The sequence below is a fragment of the Parus major genome, chromosome 7 (assembly GCF_001522545.3).
Source record: "Parus major isolate Abel chromosome 7, Parus_major1.1, whole genome shotgun sequence".
NCBI lineage: Eukaryota > Metazoa > Chordata > Aves > Passeriformes > Paridae > Parus > Parus major.
In genome coordinates this window covers 26,534,169-26,555,223 of record NC_031776.1, presented here as the reverse complement: position 1 = coordinate 26,555,223, position 21,055 = coordinate 26,534,169, and the positions used below count along the sequence as shown (strand labels likewise).

Genomic DNA, 21,055 nt, shown 5'->3' with positions numbered 1-21,055 from the left:
GACAACAAAAGATTTCAGAGATCAGTTAAGAAAAAGAAAAAAACAAAAAAGGGGAGTAGTTTTTGCAGCCTTCTAGCCTGAGTAAAAGCAGACAAACTGCTCGAATTAGGCTCATTCTTGTGTGCTTTCTACTTCCCAGTGGTTTTCAAAATACCATTGTTGGCCTGACAGATTATGTCTCTAGGGAACAAGAGTATCAGCACTGGCCAGGTCTGGGACAAAGAAAACTTTCTGTAAACAACATGTGCTCCTGCCTGCATGGGCATATTTTTTTGAGCCATGACCACACAGGCAAAAACAGCTTGGTGGTTTCAGAGACACCACCCTGACAAGCCTATCAGTTCAGAATGTAGAGGGCAGTATCCTGTGGAAGAGACAGACTCTTCCCCTGTCATAAGAAAATGTATTTCAGTTTTCTGTGCCCATGCACCTGGGGGAACCTTGCTGAGCTGTGCTGATGAAATGAGGGAGGAAGGAGCCTGGTGTAGGTAGTTGGATGGAGGAGACAAACCAGCATGGTACAGCAGAGAGGGGTGATCCCCAGTGACTGTGTCAAAGGGGCTAGAGTCTGTGTGCTGATTTCCAGCTCCATCTGGCATATTCTCACACTAGATCCACCCTTCTGCTCTTTCTCAGACATTCTTAACCCTTTCCTGATGAAAGTAATCCATGCACAGCCCCCAAAATGCTGGCCTGATGAAGGTGAAACAAATTTCAGACTTGGGTAATCTAACTACCATCACAACCTGCTACAGCACTATGGCTCCAAGGGCTACTTACACATGAACTGCCTGGTTGCCCAGGGATGGAATGGCACCGACTGACTTTATCAGATGGCCAACAACATACACAATGGAGAGGTAGATGATCGTCCTGTGAGGAAAGCAAACAGCAGTGACTGAAGATGCTGGATGATGTACAGTCTGAAAACAGTGTGCTCATGTACCCTGATGTGGCAGCTCTACTTGGCAGACACACAAGGAACTGGTTTGTTCTACCAATGGTACAGTGGGCAGCTATAATTCCTTTGTGTCAACACTGAGTGCACTAGAAGGAATAGATATGCAAATGGGTTCAGATTAAGGAGGGATAGCCCCTGCTTTATTTGTAGACATTACTGAGCAGAATAAATGAAAAGTGTTCCAGTCTTGTCATGCATGGAAGACTGCAAAGAGAAAAGCACTGTTTAGGTCCAACTCAGTTTCCAGATTACTAATAACCAGCATTTTGTAGGATGTGCATAAGCGAATCCTTGACTGGAAGGAATGTATAGAGACTGTTACCCACATTCAACCCACCTAACAAACCTGAATTAGGAGTGTGGTTTCCTCAATGTAAATCTGTTTTGGGTCCCAAGTATCTTTGAAAGACTGAGCCCATCTATCTGCCTTCCATGTGTTGGTGAGGGAGAAGAAAAAATATGAGCAGGATGATCAGACTCTTGAGTGTATTCTATTCCTTCTATTCCTTCTAGACTAAGATAAATCTATGTATTCATGTGCTAAAGACATGTACAGAGGGGATCAAAGGACTTGTAGGGACAGAAACACTATAAGTCCTATGAGCTTTGAGCATGGAAGAGGTCCCTGATGTATTCAAACACTGGTTGCAACAGCTAATTTAGCGCCACATCACATCATTCCTAAAAGCCCCTCTAATCTGTTATATTGGCTAAGGTCCAGCTACTACAGCAAAAACCACTTCCCAATAAATTATAGGGATTACTCCAAGGAAAGTCTTTTGCAAGAGAGTGTCAAGCATCTGTATAAGGATTTACCTTCTCACAACATTGTGCTGCAAGATAGACATCTGTAAATACCAATGAACATTGCTAGGTGACCTTAGATAATGAATTTAATAAAGCCCCACTTTATTTTCTTCATTCAAAGGGACAAAAAAATGACTAAAACTGAGCACAGAGAAAAAAGGACACTGATAGCACCTTAAGAACTTTCTCCTGGATCAGCATATGACAGCTGTTTATTTCCTATTGAGACTCTTCTGCCAGATAGACTTAGTCCTAGAGAGAAGAGTTCAGCTGCACTTATCACCCTGACAGCCAAGACTCCTCAGACAATGAAAAAACAGTGCCAAGCAAAGAAAGTCCTATATCCAGCTGCTCATCACCACTCTGGGGCAGATGTTGGCTCCACAACTTCTCATCAGAAGGGAAGACTGCCTAAGGACTCTTACTCAGGAAGAGTTTACCTGGTTATGTGCTGCTGGAGATGATTTGAGAGAACACAGGTTTCTTGGGCATAAAAGTGGATGTGCTGACACATTGCCTATGCTGTGAGAAGTGTAAGTATATTACAGTTAGTGACATTTCATCTGAATCTGTGAGATCTACATGATGACACTGCTTCCTCACTCTCTTTGAATCCTTCTCAGAAGCAGACCTGAGCAAACTGAGGTTTAATCACCCTATACCTCAGCTTCCTGAAGTCAGGTAGGGAAGGACAGTGGAGGAAAAGGGTTATTGTAACATTTAATTTGTCCCAACTTTGTTGCCTACTGGCCTTTGGGTGTTCGACAAGCACAGAACAGCACACGCAAACAGATCAGCTCTATTAACAGAAAGGAGCTGACCTTCACAGGTGTGTCTTTGCTGCACTCAAGCCAGCTCAAAACTGGGAGCACACACAGCACTGTCCTTGCACAGGCTGCATGGTGTCAATGCGTGCTGGCCGAATTAGAGAGATGTCTTCACTTACTTGTACTTCCCCAGCCATGAGTCTGCCATGATGGCGCCAATAACAGGTGTGAAATAACACAACGCAGAAAAGGCATGGTACACAGCAGTGGAGAGATTCTCATCCCAGTGGAAGTAGCTTAAGAAATACAGTGTCAGGACAGCTAAAAGGAAACAAAAAAAAATCATATCAGATAATTAATGTGTATATCTTCAGGTAAGCAGGATCATGGTGGCAAGAAAACTACTGATTTGTCTAGCAACTGAGCAGTGCTGTGGAAAGATTTGTGCTTTCAGACCTGTTCCTCATAATCTCTGACACAAGAGAAGCTAAACGAGATATATAAGTATCTGACATCCTTTGCTCATAAACATTTATGTTTAACTGAAAAACATATTTTCAGGCTTATCTTACCCAAACCTGTAGTTCTGTTTATGCACATTTTCTACTTGCAGATTAGGTGCCTGTAAGATTCAATTCCCAAACACATTGATTGCACATCAACTATGAAAGACATCACACAGTAGAAAACCAGGTTTAATATGTAGAGAATTGTATAATAATTTAGACTGGAAGGTATATTTGGCATCCTCTAGGCCAAACTTCTCATCACAGATATAGCAACAATGTTAGGGTACACTGTTCATATATGCATTCCAAAATATCAATTAACTTTGAAAGACAGCTGATATTATGCACAGCACAGCTCAGAAACCCCAATCCAGTTTGTGTAAAGACCTCAGGATGGGAAAGCCACTCCCCAGACATAGGCCACATACCTCGCATGCCATAGTAAGAGAAGCGCTCACAGAACTCATTCACCACAATGAAGGCAATGCTCAGGGGGTAGTTGGAGCCACAGAGTTTCTGTGGGAGACAAACAAGAACATAGCAACTGTAAAAGCCTTCACCCCAGCAATGTATGCCCACGGCATCTGGGTGGTGGAGAGGAGTCCAGTCCAAAAACCAAGCGCTAACAGGTGCTTGACTGGCCTGTGAGTTGGACTCAAAGGAGAGAGTGGACCTCACTCTACTCTGGCTTTGATTAAGGCTCCCATGTGAATCAGCCTGGCTGACATTGGCCTAGTAAGGACTGCCATGGGGATCTGTGGGCTGACAGCAGCCCACATCTACAAGCCTACAATGCTTGTAGCTCTAGGAACTCCACTGGAAGGGTGCTAACAACTCTCAGCAATGCTAAAACATCACTTAGACAAAAAAACACCTTTGGATGCCTTTTCTTCTGCACTTCATGTAAAGCTACCACTCTGCTCAAAACTGCTCCCTCTTCTAGTACCAGACCTTGCCTCAGAAACTGGGAGACCTCATGGATCTGCTATCTCCTCCCGTGTGTGAAGCTGCTACCTGTCTCAATCTCTGCTCCTCACTTGTGCTGAGTTGTGCCACCACTCACTGAAGCAGAGCATCAGCCCTCTGTCCAGAACTCCCTCAGGCATGGCATCCATTTCATATTCCAAACTTGCTGGCATAGCTATGAATAATTCAATTTATTAATCAGAACTTTAAAAAGCTCCAGCGATGGGACTGTCAAACCTGTCTAAGTGTGGCCACTCTTTCACTGAGCCTGACTTTACTCCAGCTAACATCAGCACTTCCCAAGTGAAATACAAGGCATTCAACAGATGAGTGTTGGCACAACCTTGTGTGGGCCTCTGTCCCTCTTGCTACCCCACAGTGGTCTGAGCTAAGCAGCTTTCAGCTTCCAGCTGCTTAGTAGCTGCACTGCCTCACAACAGGAAAGCAGGTTTTCATAGCACTGCCCAACCTCTGCCAATTAGTAGGAGAGAGAGAGGCTGGCCATAGATTTGGTGAGGAATCTGGGGGGGGTGTAATATTAACAGACACTACTATACTTATAGATTTAAACAGCCATGATATGGGCCAGTGAAGTGAGATGAACTCTTCACAGCCATTTCTGTGCCTCATGTAGGAAATAATGAATTCCTGTACTTCTTCCCAGAGTCCCAAATGCAAATACAGTACCAAAATAGATGTGTTTATTCAGGTTTATTTCACCACCAAGAGACCTAAGCTTATTTGGATTCCCAAAGCAATGTCATCAAGTTTAGAGGAGTAGCTTAATGACACTGTCTTCCTCAACATTATAAAAGAGCAACAAAACAGAATGATTGTAAAAAATCAAAACTCCACAACTCCCACCTCCTCACTACTTTCCATTACTTAATCCTCCAAAGACAAACATTTTTGTCCATTTTTACATAAAATATATATGCATATATTTTTCTCACTAATTATGTGTTGCCTTTTTATAAAAAAACCTTGACCTTTTTGCTTTACAAATAATAAATTTACAAACAAATAAATTACAACAAATACATAATTATCAATTTCATTTATGATTTACTCTGAAACCATTGTTCTCAGCAATATGGCTTGTAAGAAAGAGTGGGCTCCCTTGGAAACTGCACTGGGGCCTCCTGTTTTTAGACTAGCCTAAAAATGGTGGCATATATAAGCTGTAAATGCACAAACACACAACCATATGCACACACAAAATATTTTCTCCAACAAGTTTTTCATAATAAAATAAGAAAATCCATAAGAGGCAGATTATGTTTTGTGTGGGCGCTGGGAGTAATTTTATGAAAATGGAAGTAAAATTGTACAATAGGGATTTTTTTCTTCCTCTCCTTCCCAGACCTCACTATACATACTCATGGCATTTAATATCACTTGGTGGAGGTGCAGAGAGTGACTGTCCAAACTAGGTGGGCAGGTCCAGGAGCGCTGCTGCCCGAACTCACCCCTCCACACCCAGTGCACAAGTCCCAGTGGATTGATCTGCACTGGTTTAAGGTGCAGTGACTCATTTCAGCCACTCCTGCTGTGGAATGGGCACCTCCCACAGACAAGCAGGGACAAAAAAAGCAGGAGGCAGTGACTTCCCAGCTAAACCTTCCCAAGTTCCTGAGCCACGACCCTGAGTTAGTGCTTACAAACACAGAGCAACGACTTACAAGTGAGGGTACTTCCATCTGGCTTTTGTGTCATGAGATGGCATCAGCACATGCAGAAACCCTCATGTATTCTCTCCACTGTATCACTGACCTGCCTGTGGCCTGCCTGGACATCCAAAAGTGGGAAGCTTTCATCCATGCGGAGAGCCAGATGCAGTTTGCTCGCTTTCGCGGGGAGGATCGTGCTCAGCAGAGAGCCCCAGCAAAAGCAAAGAGGTTAAGCCTGGATTCATGAACACACAGATAGTCTGCAGTGCTTAGCTACCACAGCAAGCCTGGGATCTGTGGGATTATGGATCTCTTAAAGATACTGTGGAAGTTGATAGACTGTGTATTTGGAAAAAAGAAAGTTCATTTAAAGAACCCACTACAGGAAACACTTGTTTTCAGCTCTCCTTCTTGCTGACTAATGGCAAAATGGGATAAAGATTAATATTTCCCAGGAGCTCTGATGTCCAGTAGTTAATGTCTGCATAGTAATTAAAATTGAGTTAAACAGTTGGTTTGCTAATGACATGACTGTGAGTTTTAAGACCAAGTATTACATATTATCCTGCAAGTCAAAGTAGCTGCAATATAAGCCAAATTCTTCCTGAATCCTGCAGTGAACAGTTTTTAGGGGTCAAGCACTCAACAAGAATTAGCCTGAAAACCTGCATAAACATCAAAGCTGCAAGGCAGCAACACATTCACCTGAATGAGGCATTAAATCAGAGCCAATTATGTAAACCCAAGGCTCCGGCACTACAGCTGGCCTCTGTAACACTCACCAGTGGCCTGTCTTCAATCCCTGTCTTTCCTTCTGCTTTTCAGCATCTGGGTACCCTTCCCTGGTGGGTTTCATCAAACTAAACAGAGTTAAGCTCCCTCCTTCCTATGCACAACAGCCCCATCCACTTCAGAGATGCAAGTTCCTTCCCACAAGGAAAGTAGTGTTCAGGAAAAAGGCAATAAAAACTCACCCTTTTCCCCAAACATTCAGACAGTTTGTGTTTTCCCTTTAAGCTGCACTTTCTTAACTTAATCAGGTTAGTGGGGGGATTTTTGCCTTGAGTTGTTAAGGCTTATTTCAACCCCCTGCAAGAAAGGGTGTTTGTCTCTAGCCAGAGCACAACAGAGGAGAGAACAGAGAGATCTTGCAATGTTTAAAACAAGCTGAGCAGAAAGCAAAGCAAAGGAAACCAGCAGTAACACTTACCGGGGATTTTTTCTGAAGAGGGAAATCTCCTTTGGGGGGATCATCTCCTGCAGAAATAAAAGTGAACAAAGTTTCCTTGGATTCGTTTCTCTGAAAAGCGTTCATCTCCCCTCTCGCCTTGTCTCCCACCATGCTATGTGGCTGTGGTGAGTTGACTGGGAAGATTTCCAACCTCAGGCACGAAGTTTGATTCAGTTTGAGTTAACCCTAATTGAGCACATTTGTGCAGCCAGGGCAGAAAGGGGAGGGAGATGCTACAAGGAAAGAAAACTCCAGAGTTCAAGAGGAGTCAGGGAACACAGCCTAAATCAGTCACAGGTTGGGGCTGTCAGCACTTCATGGCACAGACCTCCCTGTTGTTTGGCGTGCTCCCAGCTATTGTATGTGCACCAGCCCAGCACGGCGCTGGATGCTGCACAGATGTGAGTTGAATGAAAAATCCCAGGTCCCAGATACACCTACAGCCTGCAGATTTAGGAGCAGAGTGTGCATCTCCTTCCCAGCGTGGTAATGACAGGTTTACTCTGCAGGGATCTCATTTCACTGGACAGCCACACATTCCAAGACATAACTACTACAATGTTCATCACACCAAACCCTTGGACACTGGATGTCACAGATGCCTGCACTGTGTTAAATCATTCCTTTGCTACAGCAGGAATGAAGTGACCTGGGGTTTGTTCCCACACCAATTCCCTAGAATGACCTTGCCTTTTCCCATGGGACAGTTTAATCAAGAGGGCACCCAGAAGCAGCCCAAACCCCTCTCTCTACTTTCTATTAGCCAGAAGACCACTTTGGGGCTCCCTATGTGACAAATGCAGCCTATCTCTGCTGGGAGTGCCTGAATTCCCCCTGCAGCTACGTGAACTCAGCTCCCTACAAGTACACTGTTTTCCCTCCTTCCATGCTCTTCCCATGGCAATAGTGGAGCCCTTCATCAGCACTCTTCCAGTGCCAGTTGCAATTGCAGAGCAAAACTCACAACCTTCCCATAAACTATATTCAGTGCTTGTGGCTATGCTGTATCCTCCGTGCAGTGCCGAAGTTTTTTCTTCCTCGTAGACTTGGCTTCTTTAAAAGGCAAATATTCAAAGAATTTTCCCAAATATTTCTCCCTTCTCTTATCAGTAATGCACAGACCACACCCAAAATCCACAGCTGGTAGAAGGAGTCTGCACAAACTCATCCTTAGTGCAAGTACTAAGTTGCTGATGGTACTTGGTTATCACAAGAACCAGGTTTGCAGCTGATGAACCAAGAAAGAGGCCTTTGGCAGCACCACAGATCCTTAATCTGGCTTCAGTTATTTCTACCAATACATGGAGAACAATTACACAAGGCAATCAAATGTGATGGACTGCACAGAAGAAGTATCATTACTATCCAGAGCACTATTAGTGCTCTGGCATTGCTTCCTCTGAAAATCCCGAGATTCTATTTCACTCCTGCTAACTGGCCAGCTAAACGGGGTCAGCTGGGCATCTGACTTGAAGGCCAGACCTCAGGTAGTGCCAGAAAATTCTATCCCTTCCTTGTTCCTTTTCTCTTCTACAGCAGTGGCAAAACAACAGTTTGGTACCTCCTCTGTAGTGCCATAAACCAGCTCCTTGTATTCAGCCCTCCCAGCGACCTGCACATATGCACAGCCTTGCTTTTCACCTTGGTGCAGCCTCCAGGGAGCTGAGGTTTATCAAGCCCTTTTCATGGGCATGACTGCTCAAAAGCAGAACAGGTTATTCACATGGGTCCTGTCCCTACACACCAGCCTGGCACATACTCATGTCCTGCAAGTCTGACCCTGTGCTAGAGGCGGCAGAAATATTTCTGAGCCCTCTGCTGGCATCTCATACTGCAGGTATTTCTATACAGTTCCCAGTAGAAACCTCTGTATTCTGCCATACTCAGGCAAGCAGAGCAAACACAGCAGCAGAGTTATTAAAGGAATAATACAAAAGAAAGACAGGAAAGGTTTCACCATCCATTGCACAGCACTTCCATGCTGCTGCAGTGTGATGCCTTAATATTTTCAGCCTCCTGCTGCTGTATTTCCTCTGTGTGTATACAGCCCCGTGCATCACATAAGCTAAATGATTTTTTTTTTTTTTTAATACTAGCATGAAAAACCCTATCAGTCAGTAGGATTAACATACTACTTATCTAATACACTGCAGAGCTGTTTGGGCCATTAGCTGCCAGAAGGTCTTCTCAGACAGAAAGGAAGAAAAGTAATTCAAATGTCTGGCAATAAATGGAAACTTGTAGCAAACAGCACAAACAGGTTTAGGAGAATAAATTTGCAAGCACCTCAGATACAAATACAGAATAATACTTGATAAAAGGAGACCTGTGCAACTGGACTGAAAATCAGGAAGGAATTGTATCACAAATGGAAATAAGATGGCATTTCTGAAGACAAGTATAGACAAACAGATCAAACACAGAGCAGTAGAGGTGTGCCCTCAAAGCTAAGGCACAAAATGAACTACAGCTAGCAAGGGCACATAAAAGGCAATAAGAAAAGGTGTTAGAAATGCTGTCAATATTGGAGAAAGAGGAAGGAAAATGAAAAGCTGTTATTTAAACCAGAAAACAAGCAAACAAAAGCTCATCCAGAGAAGCCAGGAAACTTGTGTCCTTTCTGTTATTTTCACTAAAAAAATAAATTGCAACAAGGTATGTAACACCTTTGAAATGAACCAGCAGGAGTACATGTGAAATGAGACAAAAACTGCTTAAATAATATTTGGATATCTCAAATGTGCTCAGATCATCAGAGCCTGATGAAATTCACCTTCAAGTGCTGAATACCATACTGAGCCACTTCTGTTGTGAAGGGCAAAAGCAGAACAAGCATCACCACTTCCTTCAAAAAAGCAGATTGTTCCTCCAGGAGTGTTCCTCCATAGCAAGAGAGATACTTGATCAGATAATACCTTCTAAGCACCAAAAGGAGAATAAGGATTACAAAACAGCCATTTCAGATTGGAAAAAATGCTCTCAAACCAGAGTGTTTTATTCTTTGGTAAGTGGAGTAACAGCTAGAGCAGCTCTGTATGTGATATAACCTAATTCTAGTGTGTCTGATCTCTCACAAGGAAAATAGGGTCCATATGAAATCCCAGTAATAGTGGACAACTAGGAAATCCCTTTAAGAGTATCAATGATTTTTCCATCAGATTAGGAAAGCATGAAACATGCAGATCCTCCAGCTTTTCCATGAGCAAAGAAAACCTCAGCACAGCCAGCATGGTGCTTTTGTTTGTACTCAAAACCTGGGTGAAGAAACTTGGGGGACAACAGGCTATGAATCCAAAATGGTGTTGCAAAATGGGAGAAACCATTTTACAACCCTGGAATGAAAATGATGAAATTTGGGAAAGAAGAATACCAAATGCTACTCCTTTTCATTGACAGGAGAAACAGCCAGAGAGATGAACTATAATCCGTTTTTGCTGAGGATGAGAGAAATAACTGACTTTTCCAGTAAAGAATATTTGGAGCTCCTTTTTCCAATTTCCCTTTCAGTGAGGACAGATGAGCATTGGAACAGAGATGGTGTGGCTCGGCCTGCAGGGTTCAGACAACTCTTGATGTCTGTTATATAAGAATGCATTAGGGACTACATAAATATCTGGTCCTGTCCCAGATCAGGCATATGGATGAGGTGCCCTCCTGAGTTTCTGCAAAAATCTTGTGCCAAACAACTTTACCTGGCAAGCATGAAAGCAAGGACTGCTTTCTGGAAGATTTTCTCTTTTCTGAATTATCCTTTATGCAACTGGGGAGTCAGTAGGATGATTCATACTTAAATGTTATATTCAGCTACCAGATGCCTTGCATAGCCAGAAGTTCCCATGAATACATTTTGCTATAACTTTCAGTTCATAATTTAATTTTTTTTTTCTGGCTCCCAAACCCTCAGAAAGAGAATCTGCATTTTCATGTTGCTTTTACAATCCTCACATTCTCACCATTCCCTGCTGCAGTACTGTGCACCTTCATCTGTTTATACTCAACTAATCTCTTCACTTTTGTCTGCATTCATGTCATGGTACAATCCCTTCCTAATTTGCAGCTCAGCCACACTTGTCTTTTAATAATGAGTCTTATTTTTAATTCATATACGCTAGCCATACTTTTACAGCCATTTTACCATATATGTATTTCTCTTCTCTTTCTCTGTTTCTGAGATAAGGTTTTAAGAAACTAGATGAATATGTGGCAGCAACACTTTAGGCTTAATGACCAGACCCTGCAAGGACATGATAACCTCTGGAGGTCTCTTCTGGCTTATTTTCTCCCATTCTTTGATCACAAGAAAGAGCAGGGCTTAACTGATTTACACAGATCAAGAGTGGTTTCCATTTCCAGAAGCCTGAAGACTTCTCCCAAACTTCAAAGTAATTTAAGAAAATGATGTATCAAATCATTTGAACAAGCAGGAAAATACTCCAGAAGCCTTCAAACCCATATTTCTCCTCTATTCACCAGCCATTACAGACTGAAAATTGTGAAGGTATCTAGATTAATCACTAACAATATCAAGTACCTAATCTCTACTTAAGAGTCTGTCATCTGGTCACAACCAGAGAAACTTCTCATCCCTCCTTGTGCCTTTTTGCCTTCAGTTTCTCCTACTATCAGCAAGAAGAAATCTTTAAAAACTTCCTCACCGGCGTGGGCTTCCTTTGCGGGCTGTGGTGTGTCGTCCCTCGCTGCCATTCCGGCTGCTTCCCGTGCCTTGGATGACCCCAGCTCTGCTGTGCCTGAGGATGAACCTCGTTGAGCAATCCTGGCTCTCTTTCACCTGCTGTTAATGTTTCACTTCTCAACAGCGGTCCTTTGGTCACCAATAAAATAGTTAAACTTCCATTTATTTCTGATCTGAAGTCATCTCTGCTCAGCTCTCAAATGTCATAGGGAATCTGCCTTTCTTGAATACAGCCTCTGAGGCTGCATGGCACCTTTCATGGATGTTCACAATCAATCACTCCACACTGCAGCTACACTATCTTTCAATAAAATTACTACTTCTGGTTGAGGAGAGGGACTGGCTCTGTGACTAGACAGAATCTAAAGCTGGCCATAAATCAAAAATTTTGACACTGTACACCAGCTACAGAGCTGGTCTTAACTATACATGTCTTTTACTATCATCAAATCACAGAACAGTTTGGACTTCAAAGTCCATCCATTCCAACTCCTCTGCAATAATCAAGGACATCTTCAACTAGATCAGGTTGCTCAAAGCCCCGACAAACCTGATTGTGAATGTTTCCAGGGATGGGGCACCTTGCATTTAAAGCTGTGAGAAGACGCAGGGTTTCAGCAACCTTTGACAGACTGGCTTCAGTTCCCAGTTCTTCACATATCACACAGGAAAGCATAACATTGAGCAGCTGTTCTCCCAGACCCTTTTTCACCTTCAAGCCATGAGCTGCCTGAATGAGAATCAACAACTTTTCTACTGCACTTCCACTATTTACTCCTTTCTGCTTTCCCCCAAAGCCTCCTGTAAACTGCTGTGACTTTCTTTCAGAGATGCTTTAGGGAAAATCTTCTGCAGGGGAAAATCCCAAATAGTTTCTGCTGACACAGAAGTAGTTTAGAGTAAGTTCAGCAGTTGAGTAAAATGGGGTCTCCAACATCATGAAGCCATCTGCATCCTTCACCTTTTTACTGCACTAAGTCCCACCTGCTTCAAGGCCCCGTATCTATCATCATCATCCCCAAGATAAAGTCAAGTCTACAAACAGGCAATCAGTTCCTGATGAACTCTGCTATTAGCTGGACATAGGATGATCCAGTGAAATTAGAACTAGAAAGATCAGTAGGGAAACACCAAGAGACACCTGAATTTAAGAGTGAAAAGAAGCATACAATAGCTACAATGTGCAATAATGAGAAGCCTAAGCTGATCACAATCAAACTCCAAAATTAATTGAGGAATAAATTCCTACATGTGATGATTCATTTGATAGAGCATGATGGGGTTTTGCAAGGGATGCAAAGCCTGAAGTGAAAGACGAAGAACAGCATGAACAACTCATAAAAAGATGATGCCAAATTGTGAGGGACTTGTGAAAGGAGGATTGAAGTAAAACTTTAATAATGACTACAAAAGGCTGTGAACAGAAGAGATATTAAAGAAAAGATAGATGGTAAGAAGAATTTAAATCTATAATGTAGGAAGTATGGCAAGGATCCAGGGAGTGTTATTCATATTATAAGATATAGCATAGATAAGTACAAAGCACAGCATGGCAAAGCCAGCAGCATGAGACTCTGGGCAAGCACTGTGAAAAACAAGCAGAAAGGCATATGAGCACTACAGGCCAGACAATGCAATAGAGAAGAAAAGCTGGAGGGAGAATAGTTGTTGGGAAAAATAAAAAGCTTCACTTGGTAATGCTTGTGACATATTAGAAGACTGAGGCAGGGAGAGAGGGGGAACACAAGAGGAAGGGCTTTTACTTCTGAGCAATTATTTAAGAGGCCATGGTAGCAAGGAAAAATTAGGATTTTTCTCTTCATTGAAGGGAATGTTCAAGCCAAACACAGGTCATGAGAGAGCTGAGGCAGGAAATGAAGAAAACTCAGCACAAACAAAACACAACCATGAATTTAAATTACTTTCTAGGCTCTCAAGATGACAGTATCACAAAACCACTGAAGAAAAAAATGGAAGCTGGTTCCAGAATAAGACTTGTGATCTTTCAGAACAGACCACTGATTAACAGGTGAATACAAAGGAAAGCTATATATTGCATAGAAAATCAGGAACAATTTAACAATTCAGGCTGTCAGTAAGGACATGGGCTAAGGAACCTCTTGAATAATTTTCCAGCTATTTCCCCCTCCACTTCTAAGACATACTTGTTGCTACAGTATAAGGTACCATGCACTGACTGATAGCATTGGTTTTAATAAGTTCAAGACATAGAGAAAATGTGCATACAGGTGCTCCAGGCAATGGGAACATTTCCAGTTCCTGGGATGTTTCTATGTTCTGCCCTTCATGATAGTCCTTTGTTCCCCCTTTACAGAAATTTAAGGCATTTTAGGAATTCTCCCCACTGCTTAGAAACAGTTCCTAGTTGAAATAATAGCTATTCTTAGTGTTCACATAGGTATGTAAAGTCAGTGTTTTTTTTAGAGACAGTGCTCTGAAAAAAAAATAAATGCAGAAAAAGAGAGCCAAGATAGGTGTGCGGGTGCACGTAAGCTCAGTTTCTAACTCGGTGCTGTTTGTCTCTCTCGAGTGCAAGTGATCAATTCTGACTGTCACAAGGTGTGCCAGTCCCTCAGGCACCCAGTGCCACACCTGTTGGTACTGAGATACCTGCCTGGTTCAGGCTCAACTCAAACTCTCTGTTCAAAACTTCTGAATATTAGAGAGAGCCTGGAAACAGAAAAATCTAAACATATACCCAGTCCACTTGCCTGGAGCTGAGGGTGGGTCATCCCCTTCCTGGTGTGAGAAGGTGGGAGGTGCTCCCCTGAAGCTGGAAGAAAGATGTGTGTGGTGAGGCAGAACTTTGGAAAAACATCCGAGGACCATTTGGCATCCCAAGAACATATTGTCTCCCTGGTGGTTTCAGAAGCAGGATCTCACACAGGGCCTTTCAGCAGCAGGTCTCAGGGCATCTCACTGAGCAGATATCAGTACCTCCATTTCAAAAAGAAGCAAAAGAAGGAAGACACATCCTGATGAGGGTAGATTCCGCTGAAACCTCCTGCATGCCAGCCAGCAGTCTCTCCGTTAAGCTGCCCCGCCTGCAGTATTATCAGAGCAAGTGAGAAACAGCTACTGATTTATTATGCCACAGGCTCTGAGGGACAGCTCAGCCACTGAAGACATCGCAGTCTGCAGCAGCCTGGGCATGGAGGAATGCTGAAAGACAGTTGCATCCAGTGTCTCAGCCACCCCATGGATGCCTTGCCCTACTCTCCGTGCTCGCTTCCAGCCTTTGGGACAGATACTGCCTTGGGAATTTCTCTTTCTGCACTGATCGCTCAGCTGACCAGTAGCTCTCTTCTGGTGTTGTGTCCTGCTCCCTCTCCTACCCTGCTCCTGAGTAAAATGCTGCTTTTACTGGCTTCAGTGAGGCAGTTGGTACTGAGAAAACAGCAATCCTCTAACTAGTCTATTCCTCACAGCCCGCTCACAGGGATGCCTGGAACTGGGGGTGTTCTGTTGGGCAGTGAAGGAGGGGCAGCAGGACCCTGGGGTTTGGTTCTGACTACATTGCTTGTCAGGACCTTGAGCACTATTTCAAGTTTCCTAACCTTAAATGCACTGTCCATAAAACAAGTGTCAAGCAGCATAATCTCCTGTATATCTGGGGCAAGTGGTTTCATTCATTAATCTGGCTGGACTAAGAAAATCTCAGAGAAGTCATGAATTTCAGTTTTTCCAATATTTTTTTCCATACATGCACAGTAAACAGCCTGTTTGCTGCCCTCTGCAAGTTTTCCTGTGTCAGGACACATAATACACTGCACAATTTCAAATCTTTACCATCACAGAGAGGGTATTCTCACTATAACCCAGCACACAGCTGATTTTTTGACTATGGTTTAAGTCAGATTGCAATTGTGTAATCAGTATTTCATCAAGGCAAGCTGCCAGGCACCAAGAACTTGTAAATCCCCAAAATACCTCTGTTCTGATGAAAAAAACCTTCCAGACCTAATCCACAGAAATCTCAGCTCTCTGACAATGGCCCCTCCCAGATGCAAACACTGACAGTTATGATACGACCTTCTGCATTCTAGGGTCTGTCATTTCCACTGACATGTTAATCAGCTCCTCCACACCCAGCTTCCTCTACCACCAACACCAAGGGCCAGGCAGATTAGAGGCTTGTCCAAGATTCATTAACTCTGCTTCCCTGCATTTTCATAACGAGCTTGCAGTGCCATCCATTCTTTTCAGCCTCCCCCCGCAGTGACCATGGGGATCAATTTGCTAACACAGTGAGTGGGAGCAGCTCTCACCAGCTCCAGGAGGAAGCGCAGTCATGTGGGCTTTCCCTGCATCAGGTCCCAGAGGAACTGGTACAAAAATAGAGATTATTTTTTTTTGTTTTTTTTAAATGTTGATCTAACTATACAGAGCTTGGGTCTCCAGGGACCCTAACACTTTGTAGCACAATTCTTTTTTTTCTGGCCATCCTGTGCCCAGGGCAGTCTGTTCTCCACTAGCACTCATGACAAATCCCCTCAAAGTTTGGCAGGGATAAGGGTTATATTGTCATAGAAGGAAGAATTAATCTGTTACTCTTCATCCTTATGCTAACTCCCAAAAAAGGTCCTTTTTTCCTAGGAGATGAGTGGCATCTGATCCACACGACCCGTGGGACCAGGAGTGCTCAGCCTTCCCTTGATGCCACCCCAGAGCACACATTGTCTTCTTCCTGCTCAACCATCTTTCTCCCAGATCTCCAGTCTCATTACCTTAACTGAAGCACATCTTCTGGCTGTGATTGAGTACTGAATTAGGCATTTGTTTTAATTCTCCTCCTCTATCCCCAGCCTGTCTCCTTCCTCCTGGGATATTGCATGGGCTTGTGCCCACCACACACAGTTCTGCATCACATACCTGCAAACACTCTGTGTGCTTCTCTTGTGCAAACAGCAACCCTGAACAAAGAAATGTTTTTTCCATGAGCACACAAAAGCCCCTCTGGTGTTCTCCAGTTTGTGGCCACCCAGAAACCATAAAGCAGTGCTGAATGTGCTGGGCACCAGCATGGCACATACCCAGTGTGTCAGGCAGTGGTATATATTAATAGATCCACTGCAGTCTCATCTGTGGTGTGTGACAAATGGGGATGGTGTTTCCACCCCAGCTGGTGCATAGTGGTGCTGCGGATGCACTGGTACAGGCTTTCCACCATTCTTTTCACCTCCTGTGCCCACAGCTGTCTTTGCTGTCTGGCATTCAGTCTTTACATGTCCCCAAGTACTCCTTTGTTTATAGAGGAGACCACACTCTCAGAGAAATCCATTAGTGACATTTAATAACTTTGATAAATCCATGCCAAAAATTGCAAACACCTTTTCCATAATCTCCAGCTATGCCTATACTACATGAGAAGATCTAGCCATGTCAGTCCTTTAAGATGCAGATGGCCACTTGACTGAATTGAATACATTCAATTGACTTCAAAGAACCTTTGAGTGCTCAGCAACTTGCAAGAGATTTGTTTATAGAAATAATCACTTTCAGTGACATGGCACTTTTTCCTCTATCTCCCATTCAGTTTTACCTCTAACAATAAATCACAAGAGGCTCAATATGGAATGGCTTGGAATTGTATTCATCTACAAATATTTCTTTCCTGTATAAACTCAGATTAATATTAATTCTCTCCAAGATAAAGGCAGCTAGAAATAATTTGAGGGCATAAAACCAGTTTTCAGCATTTCTGACACTTCTCATTGTTAACAAACAGATGATCTTATAATGGTAAAGTCAGAGGAATAATTCCTCTCTTATTCAAGGTCTGATTGACTAGACATGACAGATGGTGTTTTTATTACTTTCTGTTCTAAAAGAAGCTTCATCTAATGCAGTCCAAGCTGTGTTACGAGTCTTAACCTTTCAGATAAGCAAACTCTGTTTCATCAGGTTAATGGATCCTTACTTGATTCAGGAAGGCAATTTTCCTTAAAGTTATTCTAATCAAGTACTCAGAGCCCAAATTGTCCTGCTTGATTGACTGCCAGCAACAGCTAAATCTCTCTACTAAAACCCATATTTATTTTCAAAGAGGGAAAGCAAGTTGTTATTATTATTATTACAGAACCAATTCCATCCTGTATTCAGGGGCTTGTCCTATACTGGTTTTTACTGAAGTTGCAGAATTAAAGACAAAAGTATAGTTAATGGAGCCTTTCTCTCAATAGTTTTGTTAAATAATAGGCAGAGAAGGAAAATTAGAGAGGTGCCCTGCTGTCTACTGACACCCCTTCAATTAACTGCCCCTATGGCAATAACATCTGACCCTAATCAGTACAGAACTCTTCAATCAGACTCACTCCAACCTGTCTTCCTGCACTGGCCCCCAAATTGAGGACTGCCAATCCCAGTAACTTTGCCAGTAGGCTGAGAAGCAACAGAGGACTATCCACTTTCTAAAAGAAAAGCTCTGAAGAAAAAACAGCGCATGAAGGATGTTCCCTGTAATTCTCATCTCCTGTATGGCATTTGGCTCCACAGTGGTTTGGTGGTACAGCTTCATGAGAGCGCAGTGACGGCACATCGGGAGATGAGGGTCACAGTGCCCTGCTGCCTCGGCTCCCTGCTGACTCTGGTCACTCCGGGCAGAAACCATGTCCAGGCTGCTTAAAGAAGCAGATGGAGGCCTGACCTCTCCTACTCTCTTCCATATACTGCAAGACTGGTCTAGCAACTGAGCCCACGTGACAACAAGAAGAGCAACCACCTTGAGGCTGCACAGAAGACACATAGAACACATTGAATTCTTGCATAGAAACAAGAACCGAGTCCACAGCTCCTGAAAGATCATTCAGTCAGTGCTTTTACTTCTCAACGCACATATTAGCTTTTCACACAGCCTCACAAGCAGAATTGGTAGCCCTGATGCCCCATCAAACCTTCAGTATTGGATTTCCACCTCAAAAAATTTGACACCCAGGAACCTTAGCTGGAGTTTGCATAGCTGGCAAAGTGAGCTTTGTAACAAAAAAAAAGTTCCTTTGCAATTTTCAGGGAAGCTGAGCTGTTCTCCTTACACCTCTGCAGAAGTTATTGATGCCTCAAATGAAACAATCATTCTCAATAATTTTTATTTACCAGCCACCAGAGTTTTAGGGGTTTGTCATGCAGAGAATTGCATTGTTATATCAAGGCAGGCATCTTAAAAACAGTGATTATTCTGCAGGAATGATAAAGCTGTGGATAGCAGGTGAAAATGGTGTGTTTGAATCAGAGACTCCCAAGCCAAAAAGTCAGGAAGTATGGTTTGGCTCAGGCTCCAGGATCAGAAGTTTCCAAGCTTCCTCAAATGTCTCTGTTTCAGGTCCTGTCATGTAGCCTGTCACATTTAAAACACACACAGCACACTTCAGGAGGGGCAGCCTTTTAAAACAGTGCCCTCCTTGAATATCATTGTGGGGTTGATTGCAAACACCTTTGGATTCAGAGCAAGCACCACTGCTATTGTTCAGACAGGGGATTAATGGAGAGGCATAACTCAAAAACCTGTTACTTGTGAAGACAGCCTCAGGGGACAGCCCTGGAACCGTCCCCCCAGTTAAACAATCCCAGAAGAAGTAGACATCCATTCCTGTTAATTACTGATGGGAAATAAGGCATCAAAACAGGAGGAGGATAAGATGAGAACTTGACTCTTACTAGGTCTCATCTGCTACACCAGTTTTGTAAATGAGCAGTGTATGGTATAGAGAACTTGTCCCTGGGCCTGATGCAAATTCCCATAAATCAGGTGAATAGACCATAAACAAATTTCCCTCCCATCCAGTTTCTAGGTTTCTAGGAATAGCTGACTCCAGCTGCTTTGGAACTGCAAAGTGGCTCCACAGCTATAGGATAAGCTGGCCCAGTAGGCTTTTTATTGACTTTATTGAGTGTTGGGTCAGACACCATACACAGAAGTGTCTGTGATCAATGAACCCATGCTTTGCTAGTTCTCTGCACAAGAACTTATTCACAGTTAATCCAAACCAACTTCATTCACGAAACTGGCTGGAAATCTCATTAGAACAGGATTTGCGGAGAGATTTCTGACACTTTTTCTTCAAGCACCAGCTGAAAATAGAGCAAAAAGAGACTCCAACTTCCTCTGAGTATTTTGTCAGATCTGAAGATGGGTGATTAACTCATAAAAAATAAAGCAGCTTGCTCATTTTCCACCTTTTGCTTTTTTTCCCCCCCTGTGAACAGGGGTGTTTTTTTTCCTTAGGCTTATATGTTTTTCAGCACAATTTATAACGTAGTTTCTGCAAACCATTTCAGGTATTTAACAGCATAAGTGATCTGCAATGCAGGCACAACAGGACACATAGGTTACATTGCATGCTTCCTAGATTTCCACCTGGATCAGCATACATCTCAGAAACAGGTTTGCAGTGCAAATTTGCACTCTCATTCTGAAGCTCTTGCATGGATATTTTGGACAATTGCCTCAGAACAGCCTGCTCCCACCAACATTCCACACACATCTGTCTGCTTGAGCACGCCTAGCCAGGGAACATGGAAAGAACGGGAACACAAACCAAGCATGTTACTTACGGAAATCTCTGTGGAGAGTCTCAAACAAAGGTGTTGGCAGAGTGTCCCCAGACAGAGGGATTTCCATGGAGAAAGCAGTCAAGTGGTCCAGTGCAAAAGAAGAGCACTATGACCTGTTTAAACTACAGGATGTGTCTGAGATAAATGCAGGGTATGAGGTTATTTCTTCTTGTACCCACAGGAGCAGTTGTATTCCATGGTAACGTACAGAGAACAAATGGCAAAACAAACTCTTGGCCTCACAGGAACATTGTTCTGTTTGCTGTCCCTGGCGACTTTCAATCTTTGTCTGTGGGTTTGGCCAGAGAAATGTACTGGTGATCCTCCCCTCTCTGATTTCTCTATGCAAACTTAAAGCTTCTTGAGGATTCATTAACTCTTTACTTCATCATTTCATGTATTTCAGGGTAGTCCTTTGTATTTTCTGTACCACTCAATGACTTTGTGAGAATAGAGTTATTGGTGAGATCCCTTCCCAGCTTGCACCAGAGCAGGGCTCAAGAATAAACAGCTAGTGATACAGGGAGGACAGACAGCTAAAACAGGTACATTGGACCTAACTTGGCCACACCTGGTCTCTCTCAGCTCCAGTTTCTTCCTTTGTTCACATTCCCTGTTGGGGAATGGAAAGCAACTCAAAGGATTTGACTGTATCAAGCCAACTTATCAAAACTGATCAGTAAGCAGAATTGATGCCATATACTTTCTAAGAGTTCATAGCTTAGTGCATAAAATTAGATTTAGGCTTTGGTGACTGACAAGAAAGTTCTCAAAAAATCCTGAACTCCTATGAGTGCTGAACATTTCTCTGGTACCCCCAGTTTCTACTCATGCAAGAATCACCCTGCCATTCAAGTCCAGGTTGCAGTGAAATAGGAGC

General features: G+C 43.1%; 1 protein-coding gene across 4 annotated transcripts in view; it reads right to left on the bottom strand.

The window, feature by feature from the left end:
- The window catches only part of SLC15A2 (solute carrier family 15 member 2), a 60,960-nt gene extending 40,571 nt beyond the window's left edge, over positions 1 to 20,389 (bottom strand). The window contains exons 1-5 of one of the 4 annotated variants that reach the window (XM_015635161.3): positions 20,176 to 20,389; positions 6,891 to 6,937; positions 3,473 to 3,560; positions 2,715 to 2,856; positions 781 to 873 (exon numbers count right to left, since the gene is read on the bottom strand). In XM_015635161.3, the coding sequence (XP_015490647.1) occupies positions 781 to 873; positions 2,715 to 2,856; positions 3,473 to 3,560; positions 6,891 to 6,937; positions 20,176 to 20,242 (437 nt within the window). In that variant the 5' untranslated portion in view covers positions 20,243 to 20,389. Of the gene's footprint in view, positions 1 to 780; positions 874 to 2,714; positions 2,857 to 3,472; positions 3,561 to 6,890; positions 7,192 to 11,566; positions 11,643 to 20,175 lie in introns of those variants that run through there. The other 3 variants (XM_015635162.2, XR_004498250.1, XM_015635159.3) reach the window with 3 other exon arrangements.
- Positions 20,390 to 21,055: the final 666 nt, after the last annotated feature.